Raw genomic sequence first — 13,454 nt, 5'->3', positions numbered from 1 at the left:
CATCACCATGAGACAGTCCAGCTCTAACAGTGCTATGATTCTGTCATATGAGTTATATAATGGTAATAAAGTGGTGATCTAAATATATTTTTGGATCAAAAATGTACAAACCTTTTTGTAAAATTCTGTGATACTCATCTGCAAAGGATTAAAATGATAACACCTTTTTTGGAAGCATCACTTTCTTTCAGGATTTAAGAAATTAAATATTTACATTGCCAAGACTGCCTAATATTTGAAAACTAGTCTAACCAAAATTACATTTTGAGATTAAACAACACCGAAAGTATAGCTTTAATTAAATACTCTGGTGGTAACTAAAATGTTTCTTAACAATGTCACCTAGATGGAAGTTTATTTAAATTAATTGTTATTTTTCTTTCTTTTTTTTAAAACACCTTATGCTATAGTCAGCTGTCAAACGCTGATAGGGAGTCTATAATGTATCAATCTATCTGCATACTTTGATGCATCAAGATGAAAAGCAATAAGCAAATGCAAAAGATTCATAGGTCCAAAAACATTGATTATAAGTCTTTAGAAGTCTGAAATTGCCCTGAAATTTTTCAGAAAAGAAGCTAGTTTGGAAACGTGAAGCATTTTAGCAACTGGCCAGATGAACAATCATAGAATCATAAAGTTAGGAGGGACCACAAGGGCCATCTAGTCTCAACTCCTGCCAAGATTCAGGATTTGCTGTGTCTAAACCTTCCAAAGCAGATGGCTCTCCAGCCTGTTTTTGGGGGGAAAAATCCCATGAAGGAGCTTTCATTACCTCCCTAAGCAGTCTATTCCATTATCATACTGTTCTTTTTTATATTTACAAAGTTTTTTTCACTGATGTTTAAACTAAAACTTTTATTCTGTATATTGAATCTATTGTCCTCTGTGATGAGATACAGAAATCCAACAATTGTTCTGTGGCAATTTTTTCTCCATTTTTGGCAGTCTTTCAAGTATTTGAAGACCAATTGCCTGTTTTCTTTCTCTCTCTAGAAATAGAAGCTCTATGTTCACTTGGGGTGAAACCACAGTTGGCAGTTATCAGGACTGACTCAGCTGCTTTATTCAGGGACAGCACAGATGACCATAATCTGAAGAGGAAGCTAGAATAGGTGTCCTAAAAATTGTTCATCCTGAACAACCATGGCCAGCTTATTGTAGGGGAGGATGCCATTTCATATGGCTGAAATTTAGATGAACTCTGAAAACTTTCCTTTTGCATCAATGTTATAGTATGGAAAGTCCATATGCTCCTTTATCGTTCAGATCAGACTGTCCAGATAGGCAGACCATCCTGATTGTTCAGTAGCTGAATGATACCACATTGACATTTTGATGGTGAGTGAGAAGTAATGAGCTGAAGAGACTGAGAAGAATTCGGGGTACACATTCTTCAGGAGAGGACTCTTACAAAAAGTCACATGACACATGACTTGGTTTTACAAATCGAAGAAACCTCATTTCTAGTTTGTAGAGCCTATCCATTGGCATAAATGACACATTCATGAACCTTCAACTGCCCAAAAAGGTGGATGATATGCCTATACACAGAGTCACTAACTCTACTGAGGTGAAGTAGCAATTCTACTCCAAACTCAGTCTGATCTGATCAAATCCCTACTGATGTTGGCAATGATGTCATGTCTTTGCCAACATGTCATTAGCATCTGAATGATTATATGTTGATCTGGAACCTATGAAATGTGCGCATAAGCTGGATATTACACAGCTGAATGCTGACCATTGTCTTGTTCAAAGCTCCCCCTTTCTGTTTGATAAAAAAAACACATAAAAAACAGTAATTTAATCGTCTAAATGTTGCCTAGATGAAATATCCATCAACAACCAAACAATTCTCAATACAGCTATTTACCATTTTGAAAATTCTTCGAACAATCAGTGATAATGTATTTGCTGAATGGGTGTAATCCTGTGTGATACAATCTCTAATAAAGTTGTCAGTTATGTTGAACATACTAAATGTCATCTTGCAACTTGGCTCAATGATAATGGTCCTGAAATACCAAATCTACTTTTTTGCCATGCAGGAAAGCTCATGATGTGCTTACCTTAACTCTTCTCTGAGTTGAAAAAGGTCAAATGTAGCGTTGCTGGCAGCACACTTTTGACTCAAATTCCATCAAAAGCAAACCTGAGGTTTGAACACAGTGGGGCTGAATCACAAATTTTTGTTGAATCACATGAACCCAAAGGCTTTTGTGGTATAGTCAAAAATGGGCATGGCCCTACCCAGTCTTCCTTCACAAGTGCTCATGATGAATTTCTCATCACAGATCATACTAACATACACCAAGGGTGGCATGAACACTTTGCTATGTCTAGTATAGACACAGCCTAAGTCAACCACTGGTACACAATTTCAGTTACACCAATTGCATAACTAGAATCAACTTATCAGTGTCAATTGCTATGTCTGTCTACATGGAAGAAGGTTGACAGGGGTGTTCCTCCTGTTGACCTTTCTTAATTCTTGTAACTTGAGATGAGTTCCGGGGTCAACTTTGGCCCTGGAAAGTGCCGATTCATGCATGCATGAAACAAAACCACATAATATTGTGTTGATCAGCAGTAGTATGGCTGTAGGCTTAGTGAATTACTTAATCATATATCTGCTGTCCATCATGAGTCCTGGGATAATGTCTGTAAAGGATGTATGTCTTATGCATTAGACCATATAAATTGAGATGCTAAGGTCTGTTCAATCAATGAAAAATAACAAATGTTTTGGTCCTCATGCCACTCCATGCTGAATTTTTCAAATATGGAGGAAACACCCTCATTGACATGCTTTTTGAATTCTTATAAACGTTTGGCTTCAAGAAATCATACTACACATCATTGACCCTTCAGCCTACCCAGTACTTTTCCTCCCCTCCCAGAATTCCACCCGAAACTCATGAAGCTTTGGTTTACAATTCAGCACACTCAGGGCATCCAGTAGTTATGAAGGCTGCACACACTTTGAACAATCTAAGACCCTTATGATGGTGCTTTTTAAACCTTTTCATTCGTGTGGTCCCCCAGTCAATCCCCAGTAATCCCTCTCAAACCATTTGCAGATCCACATCAAAGCCACTTCTAGCCTCTGTACACTTCATTAAATGAAAAAGGAAACCACACCATAGATTTTCGGACAGCAATTAATTACATTATTTATTTATTTATTTATTTTCATGGACCCTCTGAAATACCCTTGTGGCCCCTCAAGGGTCCATGGACCCCAGTTTGGGAGCCACTGCTTTATCATACTTTATGCTTAGTCATGTAAAGCAAAGGAGATGTCCTAAATCCTGCATCTCTCACTAGCTTACCTTTCCCTTAGAAGTCCCTGGGGGAATGTTTGTTCTGTTAGGCAGACAAGGTGAGTGAGGTGATATCATTTATTGGACCAACTTCTGCTGGTGAGAGAGACAAGCTAGCAGGCACATAGGCAGAGGTATGTCTCCTTACCCTTCAGCAGTCTCTCTTATCTTAACCTGGTACCAAATGGTTCTCCCCTCAGATCCCCTTTATAACTTCCTTTTTGGAGCCTTGCTGGAATCATCTGCTTTTTTTTTTTTTTTTTTTTTTGCCTCCCTCCTGGTAATTTCCAATTACATTCCAACACCCTCTCAAGTAAAATGAGGAAGTGCCTTCTCCCAGTTTGAGCAAATGGGTTGTCCCAAAGCCATTTATATTGAATAAACCATCACTCATCATTCCCTCTGGCATGAGAGACACATGATACAACCCTACCAACTCACGGTGGATCCATATGTAGGGGTTTCCATGACATAATAATTTCATGACACTCTTTTATAAAATTATCGTCAATTCAGACAAAACCCCCAAATCATTGCACTCCCACACAGACAAAATGGTGTAGATATCAAGAGGTATTCAAGTAAGTATTATTTGCTTAGGATCACTATCCCTGAATAGCTAGAAAAAAATTATTATGAACATATCGAAATGAGTGTTGCAAAATTTGAACCCTAACACAAAGTCTCTCAATATCTGACAGTAACTGTTTAAATAATTGGATCATTGTGTAGTGTGTAACAACTGTGGCAAATATGCCAATAAAATAATACACAGGTCAGGTTTTCAAGCTTCATTTGCAGAACAAATAAGTGGGATTAAGCATAATTTAAACATGGTTGAAAAGAAAACATGTTCTAACCTGATTTAGACAATGTGTACTAGTACTCCCCCAACCCCCGTCTCTGCTTAGTCTTCCGTTTTTTTTAAATGGTTGAGCATATGGTATGACCCAGTTCACACTGTCCAGCCAAAAATAACAAACAGTCTAGTTTGACACAACCACTTATTTTTAACTATTGTGACAAGGTGCCCTCCTCTGCCTTGTCTCAGGCCCCCTGCCTCTTCCCCTCACAGATCTATTGACTTGGCTTGGGGAGGGGAGCCCACTGTTCCTTCCTCCTTAGCCCTGCTGTCAGCACTCTCCTCCTCCTGATCCACTCTTGCTAATTTTTACTTCCCTCACAGTGTCTCTCACTCTCCTCTGCCTCCTTTCTGCTCCCCTCCCTTTGTTTGACTCCCCTGCTTTTAAGCCCTCTGGCATTTAGGGCTGCTGAACCTTGTTAACTGATTACCTGTACCACGCCCTATTGCCTCCAACTGGGAGCTTAATTAACTCCTTCTGTCTTTTCCATAGCCCAGGCTGGGCTCTGGGCTGCCTTCCACCCTTCTACCCAGGGTCTGCTGCCCTGACCCTGTTACACTATGCATAGGAATAGTTCTTTAACATTATTGTTTGCCTTGTGAAGGCTGGGTGATAAGACCTAGAAGCATGTGAAATGCACACTCAGTTATTTTGATAAGAAGCACATCTAAGGGTTTTTTGATGTATTTGTTAGCCGGTGGCCAGGTAATGTACGGTGAGGTACCAACTATGCCCTTGTTATCATCCGAGTTTAAAACTGCGAGAGCAGGGAGCTCGTCGCTGCAAGCAGCCAAAACAGGTTGACGGATTCCCCTGGGTCCTATGCAACCCAGTTTTTTACTGTTAGAGCAGGGAGCTCCTAGCTCTCTCACCTATGGCCAGGCTGTAGTAACTAAACGGTTAAAGTTTTTTTTGTTGTGCCGGCTGTGTTGCAGTGACAAAAGGGTTAACAGGGTCAGGCTTAGATCTTAACTAGTTACAAGTTTATTAAGCTACAGTTATAAGCGTGTGGTTACAAAAGGCTATTGTCTACTTCTTATATGCTAGCAAAGTGCTGGTGTTAACAAGTTACGTTACAATCCAATACAAAGATATCTGTTACCATCTAACACAATGATATCTTGATACAACGACGTCTAGTTACAGAGCTCTGATTCTTTAGCTGTGCACAAAAAAAACGGAGACCTAGCATGGGTATATCTTACCCTCTCTGCGTCTCTCGATACCAGCGTAGCCAAGCCGGATCGGTCACTCAATTCCGCGGAAAGACGAATACGAGGTTGGGCGTCCCCAGTTGCGGACCTTGGGAGGCAATCACCTGACCCGACCAGCAGGTAGTTGGTGGAATGCACTCAGAGTTAGAGTTCTGCTGGGCCCACCTTTTATACCCCTTTTAGGTTACGTATTCTCTTTGTTATCTAGGGTGCCAGATCGTACTGGTCTGTCTTTTGTGACGCCAGTTTGTTACAAGGGCATTTCTTACTTAATTTGCACTTGTAAGACAGGAGATAAGCAATTTGAGAGTACAGGACATTCTTTTTGTGGGGGCGGAGACTTCCCCTTCTGGGATGGTTGTGTGGTCATCAAATTCATCAATGCCAGCTGGGGTGATTTCCTGAGGGTCCCCCCCCCTCTTGTTGACGGTTTGGCCTGTTAGCCTTCTATCTGTACTTTCTGTTTCTCAGGGTCACGATAAGCTAGCACATCTGAGCCTCAATGAGGGCATCAAAGACTGTGCTGTCAGCAGCCGTTTCCGTGCCCTGTGTGCTCCTCAGTGGGGCGGGGGGGCAGCGAGCAAGCTGGCTTGTAAGGGGGAGACTTTGTCTGGCTACAGCATTAAAGATCAAAATTAGAAAAAAGGAACATTTGGTAAGTACGTTATTCAAAATTGTATGTATGAAAACATAGAAGTTATGGCCAGATCCAGAAGAACATACTTAATCTACTAAAATCTTATTCAGTGTATGCACTGTAACAAAACCTGGTTGAAATCCTATTTTTTTGAAGAAATAAGCAGGATATTACAGAAGCTCCAGTGCTCAAGGCTGTGATATTCATAATACAGAAGCAGCCATTTACTTCCATCCTTTTATATCAGGATGCTTCATTGTTTCGGCTGGTTCACTGACCTTTTGTGTCAGAGAAAGCAGGAAAGTTATCAGATATGTAAGGCTAATAACATATCAGGAGCATACTCCTTTCTTAAGGAAACTGTGGCATCTGCTTTTGGATAATTCTTCTTTTATTTAAGATGATGTCCTGAAGACTTTCTAACCCTCACTCAAACTGGGCCAGACAGTGACTTTTACTTTCTTAGAAGCAGTTGAAATCTCATGAGAAGATATATTAATTTGTAAATATTGTGTCCCCAGAATAACAGGACACTTGTTTCTATGAGCCCTGACAAATAAAAAACAATTAATCTAAACCCTTAATATTTTCTACTCTGTAAGATGAGAAGTGGATTGCTGTGCTTGAAAATTGTGTGAAATTTTCATTGTATACCTAGGATTTTTTAAAAAAAGGTTAAGCATTTCATAATGTTTTATCCAGTTGATAGGGTCGGTTAAATGCATCCTCATTTTTCTATACTATGTTCTTTATTATCTATATAGATGGATACATAAAAAATTGCCCATATTCAGTTTTCCTCTTTTTTCGTTGCTTGTGATCTAGTATGCAGAAAACTAGGAGACAAGGAACTTATGGGTCCTAATCATGTTTCTAGTGTGGGGATATCTCCATTTCTCTGGGATTATTCTTTCATTCCTTGTGCACCCAAAATTCACCATCTGTGGAAACTTGAGGCTTTAAGTAAATACAGGTACATATCCTGTTCCATAGTATCCCCAAACACACCCCTTGTAAAACATTGATAATACTTATCACATGGGATGGCATCAAGAGTACTGCTTTCACAATGCTTAAGATATGTATAAAGCAATGTATACATTAACTGCTACATGTTGTACATGCTTTTATCTCTGATTTTAAAGCTGTTCTTTTTCAAATTGATGTGCTCATTGTGCTTTTAGGTCATTTGTGTTCATACACTGTGAGCCATACCAGTTTAAAATGTTTATCCATGATTATTAGCAAATAATCATTCACAGCATGAACTCCATTTGATTGTGTTTGCAGACTGATGCTAAATTTATAAGTAGGAACTTATAACAGTTCTCAAGAATTACTTTGGAACTTTTTTTAGTGTAACAAGGATCTGATACAGGGGTGCTTTGAAAAATAGAAATTTTATTTCCTACTTTTATTGTTCGGGTCACTGTTGCAAAGATTAATACTCCTATCCTCAGGACATATCAGTATGCAGCTACTACTGTCACATCTTCCCTGTTTAAAAAAAACCATTCAGAATAAAACAGTACTGTCCACCTGCTATTCCATCAATGGCTGTGAGTGCGCAGCCTCTATTTGTTCTCAAAACAGATCCTTTTCATGTCACTGATTCAGCTGCCGAGGTGAATCCACTGTTCAGAGACCTATCTTTGAGTCCTCCCTGGCTAAAATAGGACATCCTGGGCTTTTGTTTTAGACTTCATGTTATCCCTATGGAGTATAGGAGTTCCAACCTCTTGCTCGGTAGTATTGACATTTAGAGTTATTTATAGTTGTAAATTTTGAGAATACAGTTGAGCTTCTTTGGAAAAAAATGATAAAGACCTGAGTCAGTCATTGTATAAACGTATATTCTTTCATAATGCAGTGTACCATAGATTCATATCACCACCGAGTAAGCAAAATATTAGAGTCACTGGCCAGCAATCTTCACGGTCCTCTCACAACTATATTACACCTTACCCAGCCAGTCACATTGTTGAATCACTCTTGCCAAAGAGACCTCCTGCCCTGGCACCTGGCATCAGCTCCAACAAATCTTGCTTCATCAGTCTTCTTCCACTCAAGTTTTCTTTATTTGATCATTTGGATGTTACAAATTTGAGCAATTATCTCATACTTAGGTTTGTGTAAAGTATAACTAGTGCCCCAACATCACCTGTAGCATTTCAGTTCAAAGAGACAATCATTATAGTATTTTATTTTTTGTGCAACCCATGAAAAAAATCATCCAGTATATGTCAAAGCCAGAAAGCTAGTGTTCAAAGTATATTCAGAACCAGGTAGCAAATATAACGATTGCCTCTGGGAGATAGAAAGGAGAAGCTTAATAGTGACTGAAAAGCAGTTTCACAGCCACATTCTGGCTAAGCATGGGTCCAGCATGTCACAACATTCATCATCTCTACATTTTTACTCACATAGCAGAAGTTGATGGGTAAATTTCATCAGAGATGTTTCAAAATATTGTTCTAGCAGCTAGAGCCTTCCCCACTCCACATATAACTCTAATTAGATGCATTTTAGACACAAATATTATCCTTAATATAGCAGTTTTCGTCAACAGCTCCTTCCACCTTGATTCTTCTCATAAATACTTCAATACTTAGATATTTCTATTTGAAACAGTTGATAAATTAATGCCAGCTGCTCAGAGTTATATTAGCTATATGAGACAGAATATTGATCACCATAGAAGAACAACAGATCTGAAATTGGGAAGCTCAGATCACTTGCAGCATAGCTGGGTTATCAGAGTATAAAGTTCACTAACATCAAAATTAAAATATTTGATGGGAATATGAAAATTAAGTGATCTCAGCAAACTGGATTTTACATTTCGAGAACAAAATTGCTTTTTACTTAGTGACGTTGATGTATTAAATAGTTTTCACTTCACTGTACAAGCAAATAGCGCATTTTAATTCCATTGGTGTGGAAATTGCAGTATGCATTCTTTGGGTTTTAATTATTGTATTTAAAATTTTATTTATGATATGTGGTTTGATATGGAGAATTCTTGTCTCTCTGTGAACCATTGAGAATCATTGTGAGGCCCCATGGATTTTTGGATAAATTCAAATGCCCTGTTAAGGCAGCCAGTTGATAGCCTGTAAGTATAGGCAGGTTTCCAGTGCCAGACTGTCAAATTTAGATGTTCATGACACTTCAGAATGGACTACTCCTCTGGAACTGGCAGCTAGATCAATTAATCCTATGTCTTTCAACTGGTGACCAGAGCAGTTTCCTAGTTTCTTTCCCTCTCCCCTGCCCACTTCTTTGTTTCCTTTGCTTTCTATATCTGTTTCTTTTTCAGTTACACTCACTGTTGGAATCAAAGGCTTCCCAATCACACAGAGAAATGCAACCTATCTGCACCTCTCTTAAGGGTGCTTCTTCAGATAAATTCTACAGGAACTCCGGGATCCACAATGCCTCCCTGAAGCACAATGCCTCCAGGGCTCCCCTGAGGTGGCTGTTTGCTGCCCTCTTCTTGATGTACAATCTGACACTAAATATCATAAATGTTTTGTACTGCATTCCTTACACAGTACAGACGTTTTATACTGTACTTGCATTTGGCTTCCTTTTGCTTTGCACTCTACTCCCTTAAATTCTGTTAGTAAATCTAATCTTTTAGATTACAAACAGCTCTGGAAATTGACATCAGAGTTGATTGCCTCAATCCCCTTAACCCAAATCACTTTCTTTTATGTAACTTCAGTCTGTCAGGCTTTAATTTTAAAGGAAACAGTAGACCTGCTGGAATAGGTGATCATCTGTAACAAATGGATTTGAAATTACACTTTTCTCATTTACATTCATAAGAGAAGCAGTTGTGTCCTCTCATGATAGAGTACATGTGTAACCTGTAGTAAATGTTAACTTTGAGAGTTCATTTTCAAAAATCTAAGCATGCAGCGAGGTGGGCTGAAGGTTAGTAAAGTAAAAAAAAAAAATAGTAAATGTTTTGCTCTCGGCAATAATGCCATTGTGTGTTATAGCAAATGACAAGCTGCTTTCTCAAGTAGCCTGCCAGTCTGACTTCCTTTCAGACACAGTAGGCATGGCACTCTGTGAAATGAGTGACATCAAAGAAATGAGCAACCTGTTTACAGCAGTACAGAAATATTGTGAATCCTTGTACTGAATTGGAATAAACCAAGGCCCTAGAAGAAAGAGAGTACCTAGACAATATGCCCTACTGTGGATCACATAGTTATTAAAATGTTAAATCTAAGGATTACCATTGAGCAGAGACATCTGGATTCATAAGGAATTCAACTAATTAGATTTAAAATAGAATGCTAAAAAACAGCTTAATAAAACAGTCCTGTATAGAATGAAACATTTTGACTAAAAATTCTTTCATTTTTAATTTAGCCACAAATAAAATTTTGGAACCTTTGATAATAGTTCCACAATTAAGGTTGCATTGAGATTTGCATGAAAAGGCAAATTCAAATTTTTCTGGTTGATACCTAAATTATTTAATTTAGATGGAGTCTACGCTTCTGGCCCCACCCAGAGTGCACATATACCCTATTTGTCCCCATAAGATGATTATAAGTAGCAGTGAGGCCCTGCTTCTGTGAGTAGAATGAAGGCCCACCAGAACTGTAGGATATGTACCTTATGTGGTGTTTCACATATCCAAGCAGTGCCTCCCCCATCCACACTGTTATTTTTAGCATTGTAATGTTGTTCTGCCTCCTTATTCCTGGGGCCTGTTCCTATCTCATTAAAAGCCTCTGGCAACTCCCTGTGGTGGGCAAAGGCTTCAGGAGAGGTTGGCTGCCAGAGCTGTTTCTGCACCCTCCCCAGACCCACACTCCCAGAATCTAGCAGCAGGGAAGAAAGTTGCTGGAGCCTTTCCCCACAACCTGTCCCATGCGAGTCTTTCACTGTCATTAGTAGCTATGCACCCCCATGTGCATGCTGCCTGCTTTTTACTGTGATGAGTAGCAATCTCTACCCTATGCTTCACTACTGCTGTAGGCCAGGCTTTAGTCTTCTTTGTATGGCCCAATCTCTTTCCGTAAGGACACTGACATTTCGAGGTAATAGTTTTCTGCAATATATTTCCTATATTTTATAGAAATAGGATAAAATGTTCCCCTTTTGACATTGTGTCCTGCTTTTCTCTCATTTATTTTTATTCTGTTAGCTAAGCATCCATACTCCTCACTTGGAAATATTACTGGGTACGATTCTATGGCCTTCATCATGCAAAGGGTCAGACTCAGTCCTGATGGTATGTTTGTCAAACTGAGGGCTCTGCTTCTGAAGATGAGGTTTCTCATACCTCCATAGACTTTGAGTCACTGATAACCCTGCCTCTTTGAAGTCAAAGAACCTCTATTGCAAAGTTTGTGATGAGGTTCAAATGGACTCAGAGTGGGATACTTACATATACACACATCCCCTTTGAGTCCAATTCAGAATCTGACTCCTAGTCTGTTTTAGTCCTATCGCAGACCTTTTGCACTTTCTTAAGGCAATGCTTACATGGCCACCCATCAGCTTCTTATGGTTTTGACATTTTTCAAACCCCCAAATTAAATCTTTCTGTGTCAGGGGATCTTTCTGAGACCTGAACAACCTAAATTGGTAGACTCATAGATTCCCAGGCCAGAAGAAATCATTGTTATTATTTGATCTGTCCTCCTGTATAACATAGGCCATTATATTTCACCAAAATAATTTTTAAACTGGAATATATCTTTAAAAAATACATCTAATTTTCACTTGTGATTGAGAAACCACTGAGACTCTTGAGCTGCGTCTACACATGCACGCTACTTCGAAGTAGCGGCACCAACTTCGAAATAGCGCCCGTCGCATCTACACGTGTCGGGCGCTATTTCGAAGTTAACTTCGACGTTAGGCGGCGAGACGTCGAAGTCGCTAACCTCATGAGGAGATAGGAATAGCGCCCTACTTCGACGTTCAACGTCGAAGTAGGGACCGTGTAGACGATCCGCGTCCCGCAACGTCGAAATTGCTGGGTCCTCCATGGCGGCCATCAGCTGGGGGGTTGAGAGATGCTCTCTCTCCAGCCCCTGCGGGGCTCTATGGTCACCGTGGGCAGCAGCCCTTAGCCCAGGGCTTCTGGCTGCTTCTGCGGCAGCTGGGGATCTATGCTGCAGGCACAGGGTCTGCAACCAGTTGTCAGCTCTGTGGATCTTGTGTTGTTTAGTGCAACTGTGTCTGGGAGGGGCCCTTTAAGGGAGCGGCTGGCTGTTGAGTCCGCCCTGTGACCCTGTCTGCAGCTGTGCCTGGCATCCCTATTTCGATGTGTGCTACTTTGACGTGTAGACGTTCCCTCGCTGCGCCTATTTCGGTGTTGGGCTGAGCAACGTCGAAGTTGAACATCGACGTTGCCGGCCCTGGAGGACGTGTAGACGTTATTCATCGAAATAGACTATTTCGATGTCACTACATCGAAATAAGCTATTTCGATGTTGGCTGCACGTGTAGACGTAGCCTTGGTGAAGTATCCCAGGAGTTAATTATGCTGCATTCGTCGGCCTTAGAGCAGTATACTCCATTGGGTGAAGTGGAGAAAATCCTGTCTAGACTAAGCCCAAAAGGCTGACTCTGAAAAAACTGCATGCTTTACGGACCACTCTAATTTCTCTTTCTTTTCCCGTGGACTCCTCTCTGACATAAGCCGCGTCTACACGTGCCGGCTACTTCGAAGTAGCCGCGCCAACTTCTAAATAGCGCCCGCCACGTCTACACTAGCGCTATTTCGAAGTTGAAATCGACATAAGGCAGTGAGACGTCGAAGTCGCTATCCTCATGAGGAGATGGGAATAGTGCCCTACTTCGACGTAGCCAATCCGCGTCCCGCAACATCGAAATAGCGGGGTCTGCCATGGCGGCCATCAGCTGAGGGGTTGAGAGACGCTCTCTCCAGCCCCTGCGGGGCTCTATGGTCACCGTGTGCAGCAGCCCTTAGCCCAGGGCTTCTGGCTGCCGCTGCTGCAGCTGGGGATCCATGCTGCATGCACAGGGTCTGCAACCAGTTGTCGGCTCTGTGGATCTTGTGCTGTTTAGTGCAAGTGTGTCTGGGAGGGGCCCTTTAAGGGAGAGGCTTGCTGTTGAGTCTGCCCTGTGACCCTGTCCGCAGCTGTTCCTGGCACCCTTATTTCGATGTGGGCCGCTTTGGTGTGTAGATGCTCCCCTGCAGTACCTACTTTGATGTAGTGCTGCCCAACGTTGATGTTGAACGTTGACGGCACCAGCCCTGGAGGACGTGTAGACGTTATTCATCGAAATAGCTTATTTCGATGTATTTCGATGTAGCATTCACATGTAGACGTAGCTATAAGGAGAAAATTATGAGAGAGGACTTTTATTTTGTCATTTGCTTGAAGGGCTTCCTTGGGGATCTGTTGGGGCCAGG

The 13,454-nt window shown here is 40.9% G+C and overlaps 1 protein-coding gene across 3 annotated transcripts in view; it reads left to right on the top strand.

The window, feature by feature from the left end:
- ATRNL1 (attractin like 1) overlaps positions 1 to 13,454 on the top strand; it is a 1,060,182-nt gene that overhangs the window by 593,370 nt on the left and 453,358 nt on the right. The window contains exon 27 of one of the 3 annotated variants that reach the window (XM_074999078.1): positions 997 to 1,959. The exons of the other annotated variants lie outside the window; for them this stretch is intronic. Within the exon in view, the coding sequence (XP_074855179.1) occupies positions 997 to 1,054 (58 nt within the window). The 3' untranslated portion in view covers positions 1,055 to 1,959. Of the gene's footprint in view, positions 1 to 996; positions 1,960 to 13,454 lie in introns of those variants that run through there. 3 annotated transcript variants of the gene reach the window in all.

The sequence above is a fragment of the Carettochelys insculpta genome, chromosome 7 (genome assembly GCF_033958435.1).
Source record: "Carettochelys insculpta isolate YL-2023 chromosome 7, ASM3395843v1, whole genome shotgun sequence".
Classification (NCBI taxonomy): Eukaryota; Metazoa; Chordata; order Testudines; family Carettochelyidae; genus Carettochelys; species Carettochelys insculpta.
This window is presented reverse-complemented; position numbering and strand designations above follow the sequence as displayed.